The 27,766-nt window shown below is 42.8% G+C and overlaps 1 protein-coding gene across 1 annotated transcript in view; it reads left to right on the forward strand.

The window, feature by feature from the left end:
- MEMO1 (mediator of cell motility 1) overlaps window positions 1-27,766 on the forward strand; it is a 152,050-nt gene that overhangs the window by 74,012 nt on the left and 50,272 nt on the right. Inside the window, exons 5-6 of the mRNA XM_078649282.1 lie at window positions 13,555-13,666; window positions 25,842-25,984. Of these exons, the coding sequence (XP_078505408.1) occupies window positions 13,555-13,666; window positions 25,842-25,984 (255 nt within the window). The remainder of the gene's footprint in view (window positions 1-13,554; window positions 13,667-25,841; window positions 25,985-27,766) is intronic.

A 27,766-nucleotide genomic window follows, 5' to 3' on the forward strand; every position in this document is an offset into this window, starting at 1 on the left:
ATAAGGTAAGTTCAAATTACCACAGAAGCTGACTCAGTCAGCTTGGGAAAGTTGAGACTTCTGGAAAAGTGCAAACTTTCCTTAATTTGTCTGGAATAACAGCGAAAGGAGAGACGCCTATCATTGTCTGTAGACTTAGTGCTGTTGTGGTCAAACTGCCTGCCTTGACGCACATTATTTATTTGGAGAGCCAGGGCCTCGGCTAAATGAAAGAACTCTTCTTGAGGAAGAACCTGTACTAAAAGAAATGGCTCTTCTTAGTAAGGTGAGAAATTGATGGATCATAATGTGCAATGACCACCTTTAGCCCAATACCTTTGTTCTTTTAGTGAAGGCACGTAGTGCAAGCTGAAATAAAACCTGTGTTTGATCAGCAAATATGCTTCTTGCGCCTGGCGAGATGTGATTACTGATATGCACTACTTGGGCCAATGCTGACGTGCTGGTCTATGCCAGGTCTGGGGCACTCTTGGGGTGGATATGTACAATGTTCCTGTTTGTGAGACCAGGGTCTGCATGGTCACTTCTACTTGAACTGTCCGAAAAAGATGGCTGTAAATACCAACCAGGAAAACAACCTGTATACTGTGTCACAGCAACAATACTAACACAGTATGTGTTGCAAAAAGTTGGAAAAATGCATTGTGATTCTACAGGACTTCTGGATGAAGTTAAAATGGGGCCTAAATTCCATAAGGACAATAAGCAATTCATACTTCTACAAACTAAAATAGCTTGGCTCTCTTTTTGAACTGTAGCTGGAGAGCCAGCAGTTCGAAAAACAGGCAGCATTCATGAAACCTCTCAGAGAAAGAGAGGCGTTCATAGCTTACAGCTGCAATTGACGAGACTTGCTCAGGTTGGAAAAGTAGTCGAAAACGCTTTTCTTTGTGGCTGATGCAAAAAAAAGACCACAGTGGCGTTGTAACCGTCCAACAGGGTGTAATGTCCCTCAACCCCTCAGCAACACTGTTTTAATGAATACAGAAAAAAACTTTGCTTTCAAAGAAAACATACCTCTGCGTCCTCCTTCTTCCTTGTTTCTGCATGGCACAAGATCATTTCTACTGTCTTTTGTGTTTTTGTAGTCTTTGGCGAAATCCAGCCCGCATACTCTTTAGTTAAGCGTTTTGCACTTGGAAGGTCTTTGTTTGTAAGCTGATCAAAGATGCATATGCCTATGACGCTCCGTGATGTTTGAGTATACCCCAAAGGTAGTGATATGCAGTCCTCTAAATTGGTCCTCTTGTCAGATGGTCATAAAACTTTGTATATAATGTTATGCCAGGACAGAGTCTAACGTTTTCTCCTTGCCTCTCTACAACCATTTCTGATTTTTCTTTGATTGGGTCTTTACAATAACATGGTTCAAATGTAATTAAGAACTTCAATTATCATAATGTATGGTATGACCGTAACATTGCACTACCTACCTTTTAATAAGAATGTTGATTTGTGCCATCTCTATTTACAGTGCAGTCTTAAAGAATAGTACTGGTTGGTGTCAGTGTGTGAAGTGCGCTATGTATGCTCTCCAGAGCAAAGCATTGTATTGTTAGTTTTAGTAAAGTCATTTTTGGCACCATACAGTGATTCTGGATGTTGGGTATGTGTGCAAATATATTCCATACAAATAACTTGTTCCTTTCAAGATAGGTTTCCAGTCAGTGACCATGTGTAACACTGGTTTGCACTAAGCCAGCTCATTTCCATATATTTTCAGTACTCTAGCTCCTCTAGCTCCTCTTCTTCACTTTTAGCTTTTTATTTTGCTCGCTACCCATACCTCCCTTTAGTCTACCCCAGCTCATATAAATGTGTGACTTGGGGCCTGATTTAGATCTTGGCAGATGGGAATACTCCATCACAAATGTGACGCATATCCTGTCCGCCGTATTACTATCCCATTGTATCCTATGGAGATGGTAATACGGCAGATGGGATATCCGTCAAATTTGTGACTGAGTATTCCATCCACAGATCTAAATAAGGCCCTGTTGTGTATTGATTTAGATTCCGTATGCATTTCCCGATTCATACCCTTATATAGGTATAATTCACATTGCCCTTATATAGACATAGAAATCGAGTCCTTATTTAGGCATAGTCCATGCTACCCAAATACAGGAATTGTTACTTACATCCCTTCATCTACGTCACAACGAGTTCCTGGAAAACCAGACTCTTAAGCTTTAGGGACTTCCCCTTGCCTGGATATTGGTTTCTCCAAGAACTCCTTTATTGTGCATGAACATCAGGAATAGTTACTTACATCCCTTCATCTACGTCACAACGAGTTCCTGGAAAACCAGACTCTTAAGCTTTAGGGACTTCCCCTTGCCTGGATATTGGTTTCTCCAAGAACTCATTTATTGTGCATGAACATCTATTCCTTAGGGGTTGATTCATGACGTTCATATGCCCGACTTTTACGTCAATACTGGCATTCTTAAACACCTTCAAGGTATAAATATACCTTCACTTGCAATGGCAAAGCACAGTGTGGTTCGGTGCAGTTTGACTACCTACTTGCACAACGCAGTTCACCACAGCAAGTACTGAAGGAAGCCAACTCCCCAGCTGACGCACTGAACAGACGTTGTCATCCTCCTCGCCGAGAATCCAGCTCCAGTGTTTTTGACTCCCCTTGCGGGGTGCTGTGTATCGAGTCCCGGGAAAGAGATACCAACCTCTCTCATTCTAAGATATGGAGCTGATTAGAACCTAGAGAACCCTTTGGCAATTCTTGGCAAAACTCAACTATAGCTGAGTCAGCACCTACTTCTTCCCTCGTACTAGACTTAGGTTAGGTACACTGGGGTAGGATTATTTTAGAAGCACCAGTTGAGTATTTTAGCCTGTGTTATTTATGTATGTAATTTTATATATGTCATAGCAACAGACCATGCTATTCTAGTATTATTTTATATTCCTGTGTAGGCTGTACGCATTATACTACGCATTCTGTCTAACGATTGTAGCAGTTCATATCTCTTGCATGAGAAAGAAGACTGTTCAATAAACCGTTTTTTATGGAAACGCCTGTCTCTCTATTTCTGTGCAACTCTGTAGAAACGAAGCATGCACGATTGACTGAGTGAAATAGTTATCTATTGTTTCCACGACTCTGAAGATATTGTTTCGACTCTAAGGGAAACAAAGGTGTCATGTTTATGCGGTTGTCAGAGGCTAATCCCTTGTTTATTCGAGAAGTTTCCAGTGACCTCTGAGTTAGCTGGCACACACACACACACACACAATTAAGTTTAATGTACTCGATAGAGACATACTGACCTCAGTCCTATGTCAAATCTATAGTGCATATTATTCCAACGGGCAGAGCCTGTCCGGGATATAGAAACTACACTACAGCCCCTAATCTTAAAAGGAGTGTAAGTAACAAATACAACTCAGAACTTTATTGACAAGCAAGTTGCTACCTGCGAGCAGTCTGATTCAGCATTTTTGTGTGAAATATATGGAAATACAGGCCCAGATTATGGTCAAACGGAATCCCTTATGGAATTCCGCTCTACTCACGTGTAGGCTATTGTATCTGCACCCTGATTTACCAAGTGTCGGAGCAACGGACTCAATTTTCTTGTCTGGAAAAGCCCAAAACTGTTTTACTGGCCTGAAACGACTTCATGGTGGCTGTTTTTCCTGTTACAGCCTGACTCGGCCATGGCGCAGGAGGACTCCTCCCATCAGACTACAGCCTCCCCTACCAATGCCAGCACCCTCTACTATCCCCCACTTTCAGTAGGTGGTAAATGTGAGAATGTGAGTGAAAATCCCCCACAGAAAAGGGAATAGATTACTGGGCCTGCATGATTATGATCTCTTAATTGCCCACTACTGGCGAGGTATTCGCACACGGTAACAGTTTCTATGGGTGCAAATTTATCAGTGCATAAGTGCCGTGCAACTAATAATTGGAGCCACACAGGGTTGGAAGTAGGCACCAAGTGGCAGTTCCAGGGTTGGAATGTAATATGAGTCTGTGCACACCCACAAAGATACATATTGAATGATATGCACCAACTCCTTCAATCACTTTCAATAGCAACACTATTTCCAGGGTGAGAAAAGCATGTGCAGGTAAGGTGGATTTGCAGTTGCTCGTCCAATTTTTGCACGAGCAAATAAGTGTATATATTTACTCATGGAAAATGGAAATCATAACACTTTGCTAGGAGAATAGTTCCTAGGCCTACTTCTGTAAGTTCATGTGAATTCCTAAAAGTCATAAATCTTCACTAATGTAAGGAGATGTGCCTGCGGATGCTTTTTTTTTACTTTATTGTTATATTGCCCATAATTGTTTTACACCAATTCTCCATTAATATATTTTTTTAATTTGTGGCTTTTATCAAACGTGTTTAAGTAAACGATGCATCAGTAAAATCGTGTTTAAGTATGCAAAATAGTCTAGCAAAACATTTTTCTTTTTTCTAGTGAATAATTTTTTTGTGTGCCTTTTTTATTTTAGAAGCTTTCGTGCTTTGGCCTGTATATGTATGTAATAGGGAGCAATCTGGAAGCGTCATCAGTAGCTTCAAATTGTTAGATTTTGCCAGTGTGCATATATTTTTATAATATAACCATAGTCTGTAATGCAAAGCGATTTCACAACTCGATGCATTTTCCTAGAGTACTCATCTTAATACTGGAGGCTTTCCATTAATGAATCATATATGCAAGTTGAACAACTTATCCATTTAGATACTTACACCACCTTAGTGGTTGACCGTCCTTTTTCTGATGGATACTTCTAACAGCAGATTCCTCACCTTTAGAATATCCCCTGGTGCCAGACTCGATCTGGAAGTTTTTTAAGCATAGTTCACGCGCATTGGTTGGTGCGGTCGTATGGCTCTGCATCAACCCTATTCCTCCCGGTAGTGTTGGTTGAAGCTGTATATAAGTGCAACACAAGCACGCTGATGTCAGTTCCTTTATTTCCGTTCTTCGAAAAGTTTTTCCTTAAAATAATTTTTCTAGGTCCCTGCAAAAACTGCAGGCTTTAAACCTTGTAGAGATTGTCGCAAGCAGATGTCTGTGTCAGATTCCTACAAGGTGTATGGTTGGTGTTTGGATTTGGGCAATAACTCCAAACCGTGTGAGGAGTGTGCCATCATGCATCCTAAGGCGATTCACGATCGTGCAGATAACCTGTATGTCGCCTAACGCGAAGTCATGTACGTCTTAATCAAAGTTGAGAGAATGGGCCCATTCCCAATTATGTGCCCGCTGCTGCGAAGGTCTCCATCATAGTCCTAGTGTTTGGTTAAGCAATTTCAAAAAGAAGGCATAAGATTGTCCCACTCTCACCAATCTCCCAATCTAAGAAGTTGCATGGACATTAAAGTGTCACTCCCTCCCGGCCCCATGCAGAAGAGCCGATTCTGTAGCTGTCCTGATACACCATGAATTTCAAGGGCCATCGATGATGTTGCAACAGATCGAGGCTTTCAAAGAAACCATGTTGTGGATTTTTGGCACCTTGGCAGCTCCTCCTTGATCAATGGATCAGCTTAGGTCTCCAGTTAGGTTACTGGTAGAGGATCCGTCCTTGACTATGTCTGTCCTCTGAACCCCTTTTAGCAAAGCTCTGAAATTTAAAGTTTCCACGTCTGGCACCATTATCCATGTCTGTTCCTACTACGTCAACACTGGCCCGATGCCAGGAAAGACAATCCTGTCTGACTTTGAACCAAATCTGTCTCAACTGTAGTTGCATCCTGTAATAATTCCGAGACAAGCGTCAGTTTACTTTGATTCAGCAAAAAACAGAAGCTTTACCCAGAACCTGCCCTCTAGCGCTCCAATAACGTTTTGGATCAGATTCTGACTAAAGTCACCCAGCCTTTGATTATGATGAAGATGTGCAGGATGAAATGCCCCCACAATACGATGATGGCAATTTCTATTTGGACCTACAAGAGGCCAGTAGATTGGACTCTTTTTCTGACACAGGACAGGGTTCTCTCTCCCTCAACCATACATCTTCCACCGCCTCAGAATGGCTTTCAAAGGAGCACTTGTTCATTTTACCGCAGTAAGTTTAGGCTCTTTTGACAAAAGAAGTCGTAGAGAGCCCCGACCTTGGAAATCTGAATTTGATGTTACTCCAGCTATTTCCTGGTGCTGAAAAGAGATGGAGTATTTTATCCTATTTTAGATCACTGATCTCTCAGTTCCTTCCTGTGAAAGGATACATTCCAGATGCTCACGCTGGCCCAGGTTCTATCTATCCTGGATCCAGGAGAAGGATTTGAAGCGTTGGAACTGCAGGACATCTCTTTCCATGTTCCTGGGCTGCACACCCATAGGCAATGTCTGCAGGTCAAGGTGTACCAAGAGCATTTTCAGTTTGTCTTGCTCCCCTCAGCTTTACTAATGCCCCTTGGGTGTTCATGAAGGTGATGGTGGTGACCAGGTATACCAGCCTTTCCCTATCTTGAAAACTGGCTGTTCACAATCCGTTGTAAACCGCCTCAAGATGACCGCGAACCTCCTAACTTCATTGGGGTTTACTATTAACTTGCCAAAGTCACATTTGACTCCTTCACAGAGGATTCCTTTCATCAGCGCCATCCTTAATATGGAGCATTGGCCATCTTTCCCTCCAGATCAGCAGGTCTCTATTATAACGGTCCCTATGTTTCAGCCACAGTCCTGGGCCTCAGTGAGGGTGTTTTGAGGCTTCTAAGCCTGTTTGCCTCTTGCATTCTGCTAGCACTTCATGCCTGGTGACATATGGCTCTGCAGTGGAATTAGAAGTTTCAGTGGGCCAAGCATCATGGTAATCTGTTAGATTACACCTAAATTTAAGCAGCAGTGGTTTCTTCATGAGGACGAGAGGATGGAGGCCCCGCTCTAATCGTGGGTAAAACAAAAAAGGAAGTGACTGTCTCATCCACCTTATATCCGAATGTTTTATCCTCATAAAATCGAAAATCAAAAAGAAACCTTAATCAAAAAAACTAGAAACATGGCGCTCTACACCATGAGTGATAATTGGCTGGCAACTGACAAGTATGGTTGAATCACATTCAATTGTATCTCCATCTAAATTTAGATAGGTACTGTACATTAATAGTTAAAAGTCTTATCTGTGTGTTTTACTGATATGCCTGCGCTCATAAACCGTCCCCTTCCTGTCACATGGATTGAGACCGAAAGGGAAAAGGCAAGCATAACACATCCATCCTCAGTATGTATGTTGATGGTAATCAGTTGTGCATAAGGTTTGAATAGGGTTTACCTAAATATTGTATGTACCTGTGAATATAAGCCCAAAGCGGAGACAAACGGTATAGCAAACTCTATTTGACATAAATTGTCCTCAAACAGGCAGTTCAAAAACTAAGATACGAGCCTCTTACCTGTCCGTCGGTACCTCGTTCCGATCTTCGAGCAGTGGGGGAGGTACCGACGGCAGGTCAAGCTCTTCTTCTTATACTAGTATTAATTGGCTGATTGGTTCAAGCTGGAGATTCGACCAATCTCTTTTAGCACTTGTTAAGTGACGCGTTACTGCGTGGCCGCCGGCCCCTATTGGTTTCATTGATTGCCCTCTCTGCGTATGCGCCGGCCAGAAACACTATCTTCATCGCGGGACCGCCAACGAGGGATCCACTCGCCGCACATGCGTGCGGATGGACCGCCATTGTACTGAGCACATAGTGCAGATGTGGGTAGAGTCAGCACAAGCAAAAAAATGCGCGAAGGCAGCAAACGCAGGATCGTATAATGCCGGCGATCTCATCATGCTGCGTGTATCTGTAATAGATGGATTGCCAAGGTACACTAGTCAACTCAGACTAGAACGTGATTAAGAAATGGAATGGTGACTTTAATTAATATATAAAGCTGTGACATGTTGGGTGTCAAGACTGGCAAGGTTTTTACTCAGTATTAAGCCTGTATTTATTTTATGGTAATACTGGAATCCAAAGAATAGAGGATAGTGAGACAGTCTGCCTGCTGTCAGTAGTCATTAGAATTGGTACCACAAGTCACATACTTGAAAAAACAATATAAGCTCTGTACGACCAATGGTGATGTAAGTAATTCCATATGGGGTTATTGATTATTTTAAGGCTATTTAATCCCTCTCCTCCCACAGGCAGGGATTACCAAGCTAAGGCTAATGTGAAAGCAGAGTGTGAAACTACATATATTGTTATCAATCATATTGTTACTGTCTTCAACTTCACATCAAACCTGTTATGTTTGCTACGGAGTAGTCAGGTGTCGTAGAGTGGGGATACATTCCTGGATAGATGTCATATCCTAGTGATTTATAAACATACTCAGCAGACTGGTGCAACAACTAAATGGTGCAAATCCAGACTATATGGAAACCCACGGAATGTTGTCATTCAGACCTGCTCTATCTGTTTTGAGCTTGAAAATCCATTTCTGTTCCTTAATGAACAGAAACCTCGATACATCAGTCACATGCTTGGGAATCTGTGGACGTTCCAGAACCAACCACCTCATTTCATCTGCATGATGTTTTAAGAGTAGAAAGTGGTTTGTTAGACATGTTGATTGTTTGTTGCGACGTATTGTGCTCTTATGTTCGCTAATGCGCAACTTGATTTTACGAGTCGTGTGGCCAATGTATCTCAACGAGCAAGGACATCATGTGATCATGTAGATCACATGGTCTGTGTTACAATTAGTGTGGCTCTTCAGAACCCACAGACGGTCAGTACCGATGTCTACGGATTCTGTTCTGGTGGTCTGTGGGCACACACTACATGAACCACACGGGTGGTGTCCACGTACCGGTGGTAGCCCCCAGATGGTGTTGGTATCCTGATTCGATGTGAGTCTGGGCCGGGTGTGCACAAGGCTGTCACGTAAGCTTGGGCATCTCTTGAATGCAAACAATGGAAATGGAATGTTCTCAGTTGTAATGTTTAAAATGCGCCAATGTCTGCGTATTATCTTCTGGACTTGATTTGACAATGTACAGAAGGTATTTACAAATGTCAATCTTTCAGTTTTAGGTTTGATGATCTTATGTTCCAGTAGAGCATCTCGAATGGTATTAGAAGCTCTCTTCCAAGCTCTGCGCACTAACCTTTTCGGATAATTACGAGCCTGTAATTGCATAGAGAGTTCTTGGCCATGTTTATCAAAAAGTGCTGTTGTTGAACAATTCCTCCGCACTCTTAGGAACTGCCCTACGGGGAGATTGTTGCGCAAGGCTCTAGGATGATGACGGTCGTATGTTAACAAAGAATTCCTTGACATCGGTTTCTTAAATAGCTCACATTGTAATTGTCCATTTTCGACAAATATGGAGATGTCCAAAAATGATAGTCGGGATTCACTGTGCTCAACAGTAAATCTCAGGAAGGGATTCTGTTGGTTAAGCCATTCATGGAACGCATTGATTTCAGGGGCAATTCCACGCCATACTACCAGTACATCATCGATGTATCTCTTCCACAGCAACACCTGATGGAAATGCGGGTTGCTGTGGTTGAGAACACATCTCTGTTCGAATAGATGGACGTACAGGTTGGCGAGACTGGGTGCGAATACACTACCCATAGAAGTCCCTGAGACTTGCAAAAAGATCTTATCCTCGAACTCAAAACAAAAATTCCATCATGGCTATCCTAGTGCACTCCATAATGAAGTGAACCGGAGTGATGGTATCAAGATCACGGGATTCGAGAAGGTTCCTAATGGAGTCTAAGGTATCTTGCTGGGGGATACATGTGTATAAAGACTCCACGTCGAAGCTGGCTAAAAGGTCGGTAGATGGATCAAATTCGATGTCTGGCAACATACGTAGTAAGTCAGCCGTGTCCTTTAGGTAGGTGGGCATCTCACTCACAAGTGGACGTAAAAAGAAATCAACAAATGTTGATAATGGCTCCAACAATGAGCCAATGCCGGAGATGATTGGACGTCCTGGGGGTGGACGTTGGGCTTAGTGTATCTTGGGGAGGCAGTAAAAATAGGGCATCACAGGATGAGTAGTTATTAGATATTTTGCCTCATGCGGTGTGATCCACCTCTCCGCTTCTGCCTCTTCAACCAGTTGTTTTATCTCCAGAGTAGTCTGGGAGTAGGGTCGGTATCCAGTACTCGGTACGACTTTGTGTCCTCCAATTGTCTACGACACTCAGCCCGATATACGTCTTGTCGAGCAGAACAATAGCTCCCCCTTTGTCTGCTGGCTTGATGATAATGGAATCATCCTTCGTAAGATCTTGAAGTGTCTGTCTATCCATAGTGGAAAAGTTGTGGAAATCATTCCTACTGGAGTTGCATAATGTCATTATATCATGAGTTACTGCCTTCTCAAAGGTAGCAACCTGGGAAGGAACTTGGTGTCCTAGGGGGTTGAAGCTGGATTTAGTACGTAATCCAGTGTTGCCTGTCCCTAACTCTTGTGAATTCGCTTCATTGTCCTTGGTCTTGAAGAAGAAGTGTAACCGAATCTTCCTAAAGAAGCCTTCAAGTTCACATCTGAGTTTGAAAGAATCTCCTGTGTGGGTTGGAACGTATCCTAAGCCTTTGTTCAAAATTCTGCGTTCATTCACTGTCAATGTGCGTGAGCTGAGATTGACCACAAAGTCCCCTATTCCGCTGGTTGATTGGGTGCCTGCTGTTGGCCTCGCCTGCTCCCCGTGATGGGGAAGGATTGGTCTGCTTCCCAATCTACTGTTGGTGTACCCCTTCTTTTTCCTCGGCTGCGGCCTCTGTCCTGTCCTAAAAAAGACTGGTCTTGGAAAAATTGTTGGGGAGGGTATGGTTGCATGTGTGGGGCAAATGGAGGGGGTTGGTAACCCCACGGGCCCGGTGGCCACCATTGGCCTTGGTTTTGGTAGAAACCCTGCATGCCACGTCTTCTATTTGGTTGACGTGACATACCTCTACCTCTCATCTGAGGTGCCCCTTCGGTAGATGAATCTGAATCCCCAGACCCTGGATCTGATCCTGATGTTGAATAATTGGAGCCATAGCGTTTGCCCCTGCTGTTATACCCTGGGGCCACATAGGTGTCACTTGTGTAAGGGTAGATTTTGACAAGGGAAAATTTGGCTAGGTCTTTTTTGAACTAGTCTATCTTGTTCAGTAGAATGTTCTCCCTGTACTCTCTATTGGTTTTATTAGTTTCATCCAGCTGTTTCTTGTACCCAGTGATGGTTGTTTTAATCTGTCGCTCAAGGACCTGGATTTCTACAAGGATGGCATCCGCTTCACGCTTCGCAGTACTTATGATAAGAATTAACCAATCGCGGGTGCAGCGCCATGCGATTTGTGACCAATCCCTTAGGAAAAGTTTGTCATTTAGGAAGAGTCGTGGTGTATTAGTTACTATAAGGCCAGTGGAGGCACATTTGCCCCGTAGGTATTCAGCCATAATAATCCTGTGCACCGACGTACGGGAATGAGATTTTTTCAAATTCAGTAGTGTGAGACAGTTGTCTTTAGTGCTACTTGTTGCCCCCGGCAATGAGTCTAAAATGCTAGGATTGTTAGATAGAATAGTGTTAAGAACCTCATCGTCAAATGCCAAGCCAGCAAAATCAGCCATGGTGGAACAGCCTGGTTCCAGTCGTTGAAAAAGGTGAGCGTTTATTATAGGCTACTGTAAATACTAAATGCCTATACAATGACCCGCAGCCGTGGCTGCTCAATAAATCGAAAAAGAAACGTGTGTGGAAGGGTCTGAGGGATAGTATTTATAGACCAACTCTACTCAATATCCCCAATACAGAACTTGCAACAAAACAAGAGAAGGTCAGTCTATTGTTATGACAAGAAAACCTGGTCAGCTCCAAGAAGACCGTCCACCAAATGCAAATAACCTGCCCAATACTCGGCTAGAGAGAAGTCTCCATCAGCCCACCCATTTGGCGGAACTTCGTCATGTGGAAGACTATGAGAGAAAGGGCAAGTATAACCCAATGCTGTACAAGGCTAACGTAGGTAGGTACCCGGCCAAATGCTCTCACTGTTCTCAGCCAAAGTAGTTGTTCAAGGTAAGATACAACTGATGGAGTGCAGTGCTCGTGAAATACAAGTGCAATTAAAAATGACTATGGGGACAAAAAATAAAGTTTATTAGGTATTGTCCGCATGTCATGGGATAAAAAGGATCGCCTGATAGTATGTAGCAAATTTACTATCTCCCGGCGAGTAGTGAGGTCGACATGTTTCAGCCGTTCTTTGCTCTACCTCTTCTCTCAAAAAAGGAGAATACTTCATTCTTTGGACCACAAAAGGGCGTTGAGTTTATACATCAAGTGCACCAAAGTCCATTGGTGGACAATCAGCAATTTGGAGTTCGCTTTGGCAAAGAAAGGTAAGGGTGTCCAGAAAAGGTCTTTGTCCATTTGGATAGTCCTCTGCATTAATATGTGGTACACGCTGGCCACAAAAAAGCCTCTTGAAGGATTGAGAGCCTGTTCTGCCAGGTCTGTGGAGTGCTTGTCCTAGATATTTGTAAGGCTGCAACATGGGTATCCGTGCACACGTTCTGAAAGCACGACTGCCTTGACAGCCAAGTCTGACCATAAGTGCATGTTAACTGTCGATTCTGCAGGACTTTTTGGTCTTAGTCATTCCGTAGACCTACCACCTGGGGAGATGCTTCTTTTGGCATCTATTCTAAAGGTGTGGACTCTGCTGTTAGAGGTATCTTTCAGAGGATCAAGTTAGGATACACTATCTAGCCACAGATCCCTCAATGCTCTTCCAACTCTGTTTTGTGAAATGGCCTATTTCCCATCTAATAAGGTTCCAGAGAGATTTGCAAACTGGCACATATAATTGGTATTTGGACCTCGCATCCGAGGGGGACAAACAGTGGCAAGAAAGAAACGGATGTCAGCACACTTCAGTGATGTTTGTATGCTGCTCCAGCCATCACTTTGAGGTGTAATTGGGTTGACGTGGAGCAGGTGAGCAGGAGCTATGCTGAAACATTTTCCAGGTTCAGTGTGGCACCTAAGGTTCTGAAGGAGAGTAATCCGCGGTTAGATTGAGTATCCAACAGAAAGAGTATTACTGAAGGTAAGTAACTTGTTTGTCACAGAGCCAGAAATAGCCAAAGAGTGTGTGCTGCAGTGGATTGTGCCTGCCTTTCCAGTGGACAAAACAAACATTATAACTTCTTGTTGCTGACCCCAAACAGTATCTGCAGGGCTTTGGGCAATAGGAATTTCACACCCCTAGAATCCTCGAGATGGGAGCTATTTTTGGGACTAATGGTTAATACTGTGTAATGAGACATGCTTAGTTTTAATACTGTGTAATGAGACATGCTTAGTTTGCTGGTCCAAAAACCCACTAGCAGATCAGTGAGGCAGTTTATAGATTACAAATTTGAAATAACTTTAGGGCAGTATCCGACCAAAGGAAAACATACTTTTTTGCCCTTCTGGCTGATTCAAGTCCCTTTAGCAAGTGATTTTGTTAAAGTGCTCCCTTTTTACATTTGGATAACCTCGCAAAATGACCTAATGTAACGTACGTGCTTTGACAATAATTGCTACTTCTGATATTTTTCAGTTTATGGTGATTTATGGAAGACGGGGATGTTTGAACGCATGTCGCTGTCAACAGATGAAGATGAACACAGTATTGAAATGCATTTGCCTTACACAGCTAAAGCCATGGAAAGGTATGCTGCTTCAAGTGTGTGTGCCCTGGAGTATGTGCGGTTTGGGTGGGATTCGACGGAACAATGCGTTTGCATGTATGCTGTGTACTTATGTTCAGTAGAAGATGTTTGATTGGCTTAGTGAAGCAATTTTTTAATTTTGATGAGGCTTCCTACCACATATTCCTAGCCTTCGAATATTTTCCAGCTGTCGGACTGGATCTAGAAAAGCTTGAGCAGTGACTCTGCGTGCCTGTAAGTGATGTTCTGCTCCACGAAGGATGTCGAGTGCTGCGGTGTCGGTTTCCGGATTGGACCCAACAAGCCTTGGCAACAGCAACCCACGCAGAAAGCAAAGATTGGCTTCGGTGCATACCAGCAAGGTCTGATGGACTCACTCTTTGGAGGGGAGTCGGGGCACGTCTGGATCAACTAGGAAAGCCCAAGAAACAGAAGAGTTACCTTCGTGGGATCCACCAGTTGACGGACCAAGGATCGCGAAGGAGCCTCGAGCGGAAATGGTAGAAGCAGGCCCATGGAACACTCGTGGAGTGTAGGCCCACAATTTTCAGTGAAAATGGTGCTCGGGGATTGGACGAAAAGTAGCCCAATGCACACCTTCGGGAAAGCTCGGGAAGTCGATGCACTAGCAAATGTGCACGGTGTCCAGGGGTTCCGGTTCCACATCACCCGTGAGGGTTGCGGGTCTCAGCTTTGCTGGGATCTCGTGTCGGCATCGGAGAAGTCTGGAAGTCTGGGTCCTGTGTTGCAATTCCGTCGGGATCCGGCGGGAGCCTTGGAAATTCAGACCGGCAAGATGCTTCTTTGGTGCCTGTTTCAACAGGGGAGTCACTCTTTGACCCCAAGGGAGATTCCTCCGTCTTCTAGTCGAAATAGAGTGTCGAAGTTCCAGGATATATGTTGCAGAGTTTCGTCCAGGGTAATCTGAAGTCCTAAGGACTCTGTTCCTATACTTATACTAAGTTTAGGGGTTGGACTTACTCTAGTGTCCTGCGGAGAGGTGTGAATGACACCCAGGAAGGGACACAGTAGAGGCCTGCCATTGGGAGAGGTAGTACCTCTCCCTTGCAGGACGCCAAACAGGGAGTGACCCCCAAGGCAAGCGTTAAAATGGAAACTGCCTTTGAAGGGCTAAGGTGGACACACACATGAGGGTCTTCTCTTTTATTCTGATAGATAGGTTGGTGTTGGGGACAGAACGGGGAAACAGTGGTCAAACCAGTTTTCCAATGGCGGTGGAGCCTTCAGGCAGCCACCCCTCTAGGTTGGGCTGCCAACCTCCACACACCGAGAGAAGGATTCCGCCATTTTGGGAGAGGACAGAATATTGCACTGTGGGATAGCTAGATGCCACACATTGCAGGAAATATACTTAATCTCAAGAGGGAAAACGGGAGGGGGTCCATATAACCTAGGAAGTTAGACCACTGCAATCCCAACAAAAGACCTTGCATTTGACACATTCAGTAATTCTTTTTTATAAACAGGACCAAAAAACGAAAAAGTTGATCAAAGTGGCACTACTGTCCACCATCGATATCTGCTTCTTAATTTGTGAATGTTCTTCGTGTATGTAGCATGTTCTCTTACATGTATTTGTATCGCTTGATGAATTTATGAATCTCATGCATTGACAGAAATTAATATGATCAACTAATTAATTTTTGGGTCATGCATATAAAGTAATTACTGAATGTGTCACATGCGAGGTCTTTTGTTTTTTGAAATACACATTGCAGGAAGGCATCATCCGGTTGGTGGGACCTATTGACTAGTACTCACCACATCCCCTGAGGGCAAATTGTGGGCATAAAAGGGACACCCGTGGAACCCTGACCTCAGATCACAGCTATACGGAAAAGAGGACAGAAGAACTGCCCTGCTGTTCCCTGGATCTGGCAAAGGGAGGCTGCACCAATGACTGGACTGCACCTGCTGCTCTTAAACTAGCAAAGAAATGAACGTGCCTGTCCCTACTCAAGGGAAAGTAGTCTCCAGATCCTTCAGACCGAAGAGGTGAATTCCAAGAATCAGATGTCTGACTTCCTGTTACTGCAAAAAACACAGTTGATGGACAGAATGTAGAACAATGTCATACATTCACCCCAGTACAAGGATCTGGGCCTAAATCCATCGTTTTTTTGCACTCCACACCACCCTGGGTTAGACACTGGCTATATGCAAATCAGCTCTGACCCTGTGCCTCATGGGAACAGTCCAGTCCGAACTACCAAGCCATGTCTTTCCCAGACCGGAATCAAGCATCCAAGGACCGGTTTCTGGCTATCAGCCTTCATCAGCCTGGATAGCTTGACTCCAGTGGTGTGGAGAGCCTGGGACTCACGTCTGAGCATACCCAGCCCACTCGGGATGAAAATTGCAAAAAACACAGTTGATGGACAGAATGTAGAACAATGTCATACATTCACCCCAGTACAAGGATCTGGGCCTAAATCCATCGTTTTTTTGCACTCCACACCACCCTGGGTTAGACACTGGCTATCTGCAAATCAGCTCTGACCCTGTGCCTCATGGGAACAGTCCAGTCCGAACTACCAAGCCATGTCTTTCCCAGACCGGAATCAAGCATCCAAGGACCGGTTTCTGGCTATCAGCCTTCATCAGCCTAGATAGCTTGACTATAGCCAATGTCTAACCCAGGGTGGTGTGGAGTGCAAAAAAACGATGGATTTAGGCCCAGATCTCTGTACTGGGGTGAATGTATGACATTGTTCTACATTCTGTCCATCAACTGTGTTTTTTGTGACTTCCTGTTACAGCACCAGTCCAACAAAAGCTGAAGAGGCCAACTTGGTGAATTGGTAGCAACAATCGCTTAGTCGCTGCTGTCCGCAGAAGCACAACACAGGAGTCTGAGCCCCAACACTTAAAAGTTGCATTAGAGACTGCTGGAACTGGGAGAATCGTCAAAGTGCAGTTTGATCACCCAAGACAGACACAAGCCGCAAATAAAGGGAAATGCTCGTTTCTCTGTGACTGGAGGCAGTTAGATAAGGGGCAACTGGATATTGGCGGTACTTCACATGTGCTTCGACCTCTACGGCCAAAGTCAACCGACCTTGTTGGTGGACCGAGGGGTGGCCTCATTAATACCCCCATCTACCAGCTCAGCATCTTCAGCATCCCATATCCCTTGCATCAGGACCACTCTATTGATTTGCCACACACTTACTCACTAAGCTACACCCATGCATTTAAGCACACTTGCACACGCACCCATTCACAATGCTCACTCACAAAATACACTTCATACATACATTCATAATTCATACATACACGCATGCATGCACCAAATATCGAAAAACATAAGTTACCTTCACTGCAGCTTTCCGGGAGGGAAGCCTCTGAGGTCGCAGGAGGGTTGGGAATTCTGCCTTCCCTCACTGGCTGACCTTAGGTAAGCCAATGAAGGAAGGCAGCAGTACCTCTCTCATCGGAGGGTGGGATGGCGTCAATACAACTGTTGACCCCACCCCACTCTGTGACAAGGTGTCACTGATTGACACACTGCCCTAGGCACTTCAGGGCTTAAAACTGAAGTGCCTTGACCCAAGGTTATCATTGACGCTCCCACTGGTCACGAGGCCTAGGGCCTTTAGACACTTTCGCCAGGCTGAGAACGACATGCCCACAGGGATGTGAATTCCTAAGCCTGGAAAAGTTGAGCTCAGGCAGCAAGACCCCTGCTCATTTAACACATGTCTATCTCCTGGCCGCCTCACCTGAACAAAGAGAGTGTCTGCCATGCTGATATTAGTTCAGCCTGACAGACACACTCTTTATCTCAGGGAAAAACATGGAGGGCATGCCCCCTTAGTCCGTACAAACTGGGAGCTGCTGCCTAAATAAAGACATTCTGTACAGTATTCCTAACTTGTCGGAAATTGCAACACATTTCAACCCATTCCACAATGAGTAATAATGCAGTCAGGGAAGAGCCTACCTGTGTGACTTCCGACTACTAACAGTTTGGACTCTTTACCTTGCCTCAGTGGTAAATGGAGACATTGAGAGAAGTACAGACAACCTAAACATACATTTTGCACTGCTAAATTGAAGCATTTAGTGTCGGGAAGTAAGGTTAAATAATATCCATGATATGTTTTTAAGGAATTCCTACTATATGTGGTACAAAGCATTCTGATTTATTTGGTCCTGAAGAAATGCCGTGGATCCCTTCTGGACCTCAATGGCATGAAACATGTCGACCTTCTAGAGCACCCATTAAGAGATTGTCAAGCTTCGTAGCCACTACTGACAGGTGACACCCTTTTAACCCTGTCAAGGACCCCTAAGTAAAATATTTCTCGGTACACATGGGTACTTTTAAGTCCATTTTTTTTCACCACTGCTCCCTCCCCACACTCATTACAGCTATAAACTAAAAGATCTCTGCAAAAGAGCCCTCTCGCGGGCCCCTGGGGCATTGCCTGCTCCAGCCCCATGAGGAATTAAGCCCGATGATGAATCATGACGCCCACACGGCTGTATGAGGGCACCACCTTCCAATAAGGAAGATTCCCTGACTCCCTTCACAGTCCAACCTAAATTATTGTCGTCTCTTCACTTCATTCAAAACCTTAAGTTGACTATGTTCTTTAAAAATCAAACATCACCATTGGAAATGGCTTTGCATAGATTAGGTGTGTAAGAAGAGTGGTTATATCTTAATTATCTTGGTCCTCCGCGTGTTAACTGTGTAGATGGACAAAGAAGACAAGAAGCCCTACAGATGTAAAGGCATTTATTTGATATATTTTTATGATATTTCTATTAGGTTTTTCAGAAGTTTTACTTACACCAACTAGGTAAACTGTAATTATTGAAGTTAGTGTATTTTGTAATTGTTCTCATTGATTTCAAGCCATCAGCCAATATTGTAAAGATATATGATACTGGCATTGTAACAATCATTATAGCAAGTCACATTTAGGTGTGAGGGATGTGTGCCAAATTGCGTTAAATGGATTAAGCCATTCCTAATGAAGTTTGCGCTGAATTTGTCACACCCAATTAATTATTATTCTATTACGACGGACACATTTTGTTTACAAAAACTTTGGAGAAGGTGATCACCAAACTAACATTGCATCACTTGGAAATCTAAGGAATGTTCGGTGATTATCAGTTCAATGTCCATCCTGCCTTAATGACGGAATCAGCAGTGATATTTGTAAGAGAAATGTTACTAGGTATAGCGGATTAGAGGTCCCCAACGCTGTTAGTGCAGACTGGCCTATCTGCTGCTTTTGATGCAATAGGCATTTTGTTGGTTAAATTTCAAAGTGTTGCTGGAATCGGAGTCCTCTTTGGCATGGTGTAGATCTTTTAAACATTAACTAAAAGGGTGGTTGAGGGTCTAAGGGACGGTTTTACGACCTTACAATGCTACTATCCCTAAGTACAATGAAAACAACAACAGGTAGCAAGGGGTCAACAGCTGTATGCACTGAAAGAAAATCCTACGTGGTGAGATAGAAGGAAAGAGAATGGGGATAGAACTACTATAGTGTTGTAAAAATACACATAGGGTCTCTCATCTCTGTGAAAAGATTCCCATCAGTCACCACTCGGATCCACCCTTCATCATCTGGGATCCTTCTTCACCGAATGTAGGTTTTGAGACCCACTGTGGATTGGCAGTTGTTATGAAGCCTAATCCTGTGTGAGGAGAACACATGATGTATAGTGTGGTGACTGAAAAGCAGTGCTCAAACTTAAGTGCAAAGTGAAGTTGTGAAGAAAAATTTAAAATTAGGTAAGGAAGAGAAAAAAAAGGTTTATTGGGATTCTCTTCTATCCTAAGATAAAAAAGTGCGTAGTGGTGTAAACAAATAACCACTAGTATGGATGTAAGGTCGACATGTTTCTGCAGACTAATAAGATCCACGTGGTATCTAGCTGCTTCCTCAGGACCATTACCGCTACTGCTTATATGGAAAAAATGTGAAGGAAAAGATAAAATATCACCTGTTTTGTAGTGATACAATCCTTCTCCTGACTGTATAGTTCAAACCAGGTAGAGGATCCATTTCCAACGGGACACACATGTAGGAAAAACAAAAGTACATACAGAATTGGATACAGAACACTGTATTGAAGCACATCTTTCTTACACAGTGTGATCTCTCAAGATAATCTCATTAATGACGGAAGTGTGGTGTCCTATATTTAAAAATCATCCACTCCCGTCTCCAGGCACACATATTGTCGCTGCTCACTCACCAAATCGGCAGGAGAGAAAAGTCCCACCTCACCTGGCTACAGCGCAGGTAAAACAGGGCACCGCTCTGAGTAGCGTAACAAAACACATAAAAAGAAGATTAGGACACACCAGGCGTCGCTCGTAAAAACACATACAAGTCAAAATAATAAGTCTAGAAAAGGCACTATTAGATGTTCATATAGTGTAACCACTTTGTAATTAAATCAATCCTTAGGGTTTGTCCACATTCATTTGCCACCAGGATGATTTTTAAATATAGGACACCACACTTCCGTCATGAATGAGATTATCTTGAGAGATCACACTGTGTAAGAAAGATGTGCTTCAATACAGTGTTCTGTATCCAATTCTGTATGTACTTTTGTTTTTCCTACATGTGTGTCCCGTTGGAAATGGATCCTCTACCTGGTTTGAACTATACAGTCAGGAGAAGGATTGTATCACTACAAAACAGGTGATATTTTATCTTTTCCTTCACATTTTTTCCATATAAGCAGTAGCGGTAATGGTCCTGAGGAAGCAGCTAGATACCACGTGGATCTTATTAGTCTGCAGAAACATGTCGGCCTTACATCCATACTAGTGGTTATTTGTTTACACCACTACGCACTTTTTTATCTTAGGATAGAGAAGAATCCCAATAAACCTTTTTTTTTTTCTCTTCCTTACCTAATTTTACATTTTTCTTCACAACTTCACTTTGCACTTACGTTTGAGCACTGCTTTTCAGTCACCACACTATACATCATGTGTTCTCCTCACACTGGGTACCACTTGTAGGATTCGGCTTCATAACAACTGCCAATCCACAGTGGGTCTCAAAACCTACCTTCGGTGAAGAAGGATCCCAGATGATGAAGGGTGGATCCGAGTGGTGACTGATGGGAATCTTTTCACAGAGATGAGAGACCCTATGTGTATTTTTACAACACTATAGTAGTTCTATCCCCATTCTCTTTCCTTCTATCTCACCATGTAGGATTTTCTTTCAGTGCATAGAGCTGTTGACCCCTTGCTACCTGTTGTTGTTTTCGTAGATCTTTTAAAGCCAAACAAATTGAACTGATATCTAGCATAACTCTACCAGTTCATCATCTCCTTGTGATTGCTTTGTTTGCTCGAAGTTTGCTGGGTATGCCCAGCCGTGGGTCCCTTGCTCACTTTACCACTGAATTCAAGCTAGCCTGGCTGATGAAGGGTGTCACCCCGAAACAGGTCCCAGGATGCTTGTTTCCGGTTCGGGAAGACCTGGCTTGGCAGTTCGGGCTGGACTGTTCCCATGAGGCACAGGGTCAAGACAGATTTACATGTAGCTGTGTCTGAACTGGGGTGGCGAAGTGAGCTAAAGAAAGATGATTGAGTCAACCCAGATCTGTGACTGGGGGCGAGTGTCTAAAAAATTTCAACGCTCCATCCATCATCTCCTTTTGTTTGCCCTAAGTTGGCAGGGTATGCTCAGACGTAGGTCCCGTGCTCACTTTGCCACTGTATTCAAGCTAGCCTGGCTGATAAAGGGTGTTACCCCGAAACTGGTCTCAAGATGCTTGTTGTCGGTCTAGGGAAGACATGGCTTGGCAGTTCGGGCTGGACTGTTCCTATGAGGCACAGGGTCAATACAGATTTGCAAATAGCTGTGTCTGAACTGGGGTGACTAAGTGAGCTAAAGAACGATGATTGAGTCAACCCAGATCTGTGACTGGGGCGAGTGTCTAAAAAGTTTTAACGCTCCATCCATCATCTCATTTTGTTTGCCCTAAGTTGGCAGGGTATGCTCAGACGTAGGTCCCGTGCTCACTTTGCCACTGTATTCAAGCTAGCCTGGCTGATAAAGGGTGTTACCCCGAAACTGGTCTCAAGATGCTTGTTGTCGGTCTAGGGAAGACATAGCTTGGCAGTTCGGGCTGGACTGTTCCTATGAGGCACAGGGTCAAGACAGATTTACATGTAGCTGTGTCTGAACTGGGGTGGCGAAGTGAGCTAAAGAACGATGATTGAGTCAACCCAGATCTGTGACTGGGGCGAGTGTCTAAAAAGTTTTAACGCTCCGTCCATCATCTCCTTGTGTTTGCTTAGTTCAAATCATAATCTGAAAAACTTTGATTAATATAATGAATGTTGGTACATATGCCTCACAAATTACTTTCAAGGGCAAATGGATTCAGAAAATGGATGTCACATTCTAGGGGATTTTTGACTTGCAGTCAACATCATCATGAGGCATGCTGACTCCACCTTTGGCCATTGCCTAAAATTTAAATGGACAAAACCACTAATCCCGGCCCCCTGATATACCTCCGTAATATGTATCATTAGAGAAGTATTTTAGCTTGGGTAGACATTGCTGATCCGGGCCAAATTGTTGTGGACTACCTTTTTAAAAAATGGCAGATGTGTTGCTCTGATAATGTAATAGTTCAGGAATCATGAGACCTATTCACTTCATTTTGGAGTCAAAACATAGGTTTTGGGGGGCAGGTAGACTTTTTGATACCGGAATTAACTCCTCAGAGCAAGCCGTCTGCCATTTTCCAAAATGGTGGCTATAATAGAGGAAGAAGAGACCTATATAGAAATGAAATAAGGGTTTTTAAATATTTTATGTATACACCAAACAATGTTTATTGTCTGAATATGAAAACAATGTTCATCACTACTGTCTTAGACCTACATTTTCATAGTTCCCTTTATTTATTTGTGTGGGCAATTACTCGTGGTACATTTGCAATATGTTGAACATTTGAGAAGAGCATATTGACAGGGACATCTTTTTGTAGCACAGGTTTTACAAGTACTTATACGTGTTAGTTCTATGGGTGGAAGCTTTAGGAATTTCATAGGTTTAAGCACCACATCAATATCTTCCCAACCAAAGTCACACATATCTTTCTCTACGTATGCATGGTCCAAAACATATAGACATCTTCTGATCAAGTAGAACGCTCTTTCAATGTGTCCTCACAAAGGATATGACATATGTGGAAGGTCACATAGCAGGACTTATCTCTTGAACTCACTGTTCCGAAGATCGTCAAATGTGTGACAGTCGGAACTCATTTTCCACACATGCACAAAGTATTTTTCTACAACTTTTAAATTCACATTCTTCTACTGTCTCAGCAAATCCTTTTAGAAACTTTCACAGGTTCAACAGTAAAAGCTCCAAGCTGTGTTTCAATTTTGCTCATAGTGTCATCACCCGTAAGGATATGTGTGCCTTGAACACTGGGCATCTCTGGGTCAAGATTCTTGCACAGAATATAAAGCGATTTGCTATTAAGTTCTTGAACAATATGGATGGTATCTTTTGAATATATCTCTGCAGGCACCATCTCCTCATTGACAATCTTTCCACTACCAATAATTCGAAATTCAGTGTTCACTGAAGCATCTGCAATGTTTTGATGAGTTAACATCTCCAAGTTCATCTTGTTCGATGTTGATGACCAGAATTTATCAAGTTGCACAGGTATATGTGTCAAATTTTTTTAAGCAGGCAAGGTCAGTTGTTCCACTTGTAGACATTCCTCTGATTCTCGCAAATTCTTTGACAGGTAGTTCAAGATAGCTGTCAAAGACATTGTGTTGTTCATGCAAGGTGCACGCTGACTTTGATATCTATAGCACAGTCTGAACGACCTCTCTGAAGTTTTGCATGAATTAAATCTTGACCATTCACAGTTGTGACATATAGTCCACAACAGCAGCTTTAAATGAGGACACCTTTTCGAATTGAAATTCTTCAGGTGAAAGTTTTTTTTTTTTTTAGCTCATACGAGTTTGTGCTTCATTGGTTTGGTTGCAGCATCTCCATCAAATAGTGTTTATTGGAAGTGCATCATGCAGTAGAATGACCTTGATAAATGTACCCCTTTCTTTTGCTACATCTATCTCTATGTGCTTATGCAAGTTGTTTTTTGCAACCTGTTTTTTAGTGGCTGGTTAGACAAAACTCTTACTATGGCAAATAAAACATGAAAGTTTAGCTTTAGTGATTGTCAAACAGTTTTTTGTCTTTCAATGCAAATCTCTTCAGTTCTGCATAAAGTTTCAATCCATGTTCCTGGACATCGACGTGTCTTTATATCGTCATCCACATTTATTTGGTCACGAAGTTGTGTAGTTGCACGGGCTCAATCATTTCAAAGGTGTTTTATTGCTGCTGCATGAAATGAAGAAGGCTGTCAACATGTTTATTAAAATGTCCCCCTCTCTTTCCCACAAGTTCATGGTGAGGAACAGTTTCACAATGGTCTATTCATTTTGAATTTGTCATCACTCCGAAAACATTGCAAATAGAAAGGACTTTATGGTAAACTAGTTGCCATTGGGCAACATATTCACTGTTACATGTCTGACAACAATTCCCTTTGAGCTTTTCTGTGATCTCCTCGTATCTGGAGCCACAGCATTTAAACTTCCTCCTGTCTTTCACCGCAAAATGCTTTGGATAAATGTTCTGTATAGATGTGGGTGTTTCACCTCTAGCTTCTAAACTTCTTCCAAATACCAGGACCCATATCTCAGGTAGTTTATTCAATTGAATTCACGAAACACAGTAATACAGATCCATGGCAAATACATTCACCTCGCAGTTTAGATCAGTTACATGGCTGAAAACCTCATGAAAGAAAATAGATGCAGATAAAAACATGTTTGCCCTTTGAGACTCGTATACTCTGTACTTTGTTTTTCGTCTATCCCTGTGGCCCTTGTTCTGGCTAAACCACAGATAACACACTGAAGATCCTCTGCTTTCTGGTCAGTTGTTGGAGGTGTAGCCATCGATCTTCTGAGTGGATGGGCATTTGGTTTGGTTGTCATCGCTTTCTCAGAAGACTCGGATTCTTGTGGTTATTCACTGGTTTCTGCTATTTTATGACAATTTTTTACCGGCTGTTTTCCATTGTATATGACTTGTAGCACTTGTTACAATGATAACATATTTGATCCTCTTCACCCATCAGTTTGTCTTTTGTGAACTTCATCTTGCAGTATTTCTGCAGCATCTGAAACTCTCTTCTGTCTATCCACAGTTGGTTAGCTTTTCTTATGGATTAGTTTCGCATATGACACATTTTTCTTTGTTGAAAGAGTCCTCAGATTTTGTAGTTGAAAACACTCTGTGAGGAGGTAAAGATCATCTGACACCACCTGCTTTGCTCATGTTTACGAATTTGAATCAATGGAGAACCTGAAACAAAAAGAATATTGAAACGAATTGCCAATACGATGGCTTAAACACCTCCTTATAGAGCCACCATTTTGGAAAATGGCGGGAGGGTTGCTCTGATTAGTTATTTACTGTCTCTAGAAGACTACTTGACACCCAAATCTGTTTTGACACCAAAATGAAGTATATATGTCTCATGGTTCCTGACATATAACCTAATCACTGCAAAATATCCACCATTTTAAAAAATGTTGTTGGCCCGAAAGCGCATGATTTGATTCATAGCATCTGAAAATCAAATGGAATCAGGCTACAGACAGATAAGTAAATTATTTCATAATCTAAATTTGTATGTTGATGTGCAACTGCACCATTCAGAGGCCTTATATCACCTCTTCCCTCTTCATAGTCCATATCATACAGTACGTAAAATAAGGTATTGTTGATAATGGTGGCATCTACAAGGACGTGCCATCCCATATTATAGTTGAAGTTCTACCACAAAAATATAGCAGTTCCCTGCCTAGTGTACTATGCTTTCTACAGAGCATAAGAGAGAGTGACCTCTAGTGAAGCCAAGAAAACAAAAGTTCGACCTGAGGTTGCGAAGAAATTAGGAATTCTATTTATCTTAATCATTTATTGTGCACCAAAATATGCAGCATTGCCGTACTTGTGTTATCTTAAATTATAACTGTTAGAGGACATTGTCATGTGTACTTTGACTATATGATCTTTTTTTTTTTATCCCCTTAAAGCCATAAGGATGAGTTTACAATTGTTCCGGTGCTAGTTGGAGCATTGAGTGAGTCAAAGGAACAGGAATTTGGAAAACTCTTCAGTAAATACCTAGCAGACCCTAGTAACCTCTTTGTGATTTCTTCCGATTTCTGCCATTGGGGTAAGTGCCCTGATTTTATTTTGACTTGCAGTTTTAACAAATGTTTTTGAAAAGTTCTGTCCTCAGGCTTAGCCACTTCTACTAATCCTACAGCTAGACCTTCAGTGACACTCACATAATAAAGAAACCGTAATGGGCATTGTTGGCACTTTTCAGATCATTACTCTTTTGGAAAGGGTAGGTAAAACTTTTATTTTATAATAATAATATAATAATAAAGGGGATTTATAAAGCGCCTGGTGACGCCATCTCGGCGTGTCCCCGCGCTACGGAGAGAGAAAGATGCGGATAGCGGGCTGGCCAGAAGGATTAGTTTTTATACAGGTAGGTCTTAAGGAGTTTCCTGAACTGCATTTCAGATCCTTCTAGCCTTAAGCTGACCGGGAGTTTATTCCAGTTGCTGGCTGCCAGCCATCTGAAGGAGCGTCCACCCATTTTTGCTTTTTTGACATGGGGAATTTTTAGTAACCCTACTCCGACTGAGCGTAATGCTCTAGTAGGTTCATAGATCTGAACCAAGTCAAAGAGATAGGACGGTGCTTTATGCCAAACAATCCTGTGGCAGATTAGGAGTGCTTTATAAAGCACTCTCTTTCTGACTGGAAGCCAGTGTAGTGACTCCAGGGCAGGACTGGATGCTGCTCTTTTGGGGAGTCTCAACACTAACCGAGTAGCAGTATTCTGGAGGACTTGCATTCGTCTTAGGTTTTTTTCCGTAGTGCCTAAGAGCAGCACATTGCCATAGTCCATGCGGGATGTCACTAGGGCTTGGGCCATGATGCTGTCATGTCATTAAACCTTCATTCTGAAACCTGTTTTATTTCTCATGTTGAAGAATAGAAATAAAATAGATTGAATTAATCTCAACCATTGGCAATTACTTGTGCTTCAACCCAGCCCATTGCTGTTTTGCCCTCCATGCCACTATAGATTAGACCCAGCCTGATGCAAAAAAGCCAGGGTTCTGCTCCAAGAGGAACAGTCCAGCTTGACTTGCCAAGACATGTCCTCTCCAAACCAGAGTACAAACAATCTAAGACGGTTTAGTCTGTTTGGGCCTCTACAGTCCGGTGCAGCTTGGTTCCAGTGGCACAGTGAGCATGGTACCAAACATCGACACCCCCGTCGAACTTTGGACATCAAAAGGAAAAATACAAACAAGTGATGGATGGAATGTTTGAATTAATCTCAGCAACTAGTTACGGGGAGCTTAAGCCCAGTCCATCGTTTTTTTCCTCCACTGTGACCGCTCAAATTAGACTCTGCCGAATGCAAATCAGCCTTGGTCCTTCTCCAGTAGGAACAACCCAGTCCGAGATGCTTGCAGTGTGTATGATTGAATAGGATGTGAGCTGCGTGCGTATAAATTACATTTTATAATTGTTGTCCTTGAAATGTTGAATGTGCAACATGTGAGCTGCGTGCGTATAAACTACATTTTATAATTGTTGTCCTTTAAATGTTGAATGTGCAACATATGATATCTTGGAAATAGAAGCAACAGGAACCACTGCTGGCAAATTACAGATAAACCATTGGCAGGCACCACTCCTCCTCAACAGAACTCTCGCCCCCTTTCTGGGCTAACCTTCTAATATTTGAAAGAACAAAGCCAAGTTTCAGTGCCAGAACCCTCCTGACTCGTGATTAGGATGCTCCTATTTTGTGTTATTACCATCTCTCCCTTCCCGCAACATACCCAAGGTAAGCAGAATGATTTAATTCATTACAGACCAGAGACAGAACCTATTAATATTAATATTAATGTTAATGTGTTGCCCT

This window comes from Lissotriton helveticus, chromosome 6, assembly GCF_964261635.1.
Source record: "Lissotriton helveticus chromosome 6, aLisHel1.1, whole genome shotgun sequence".
Classification (NCBI taxonomy): domain Eukaryota; kingdom Metazoa; phylum Chordata; class Amphibia; order Caudata; family Salamandridae; genus Lissotriton; species Lissotriton helveticus.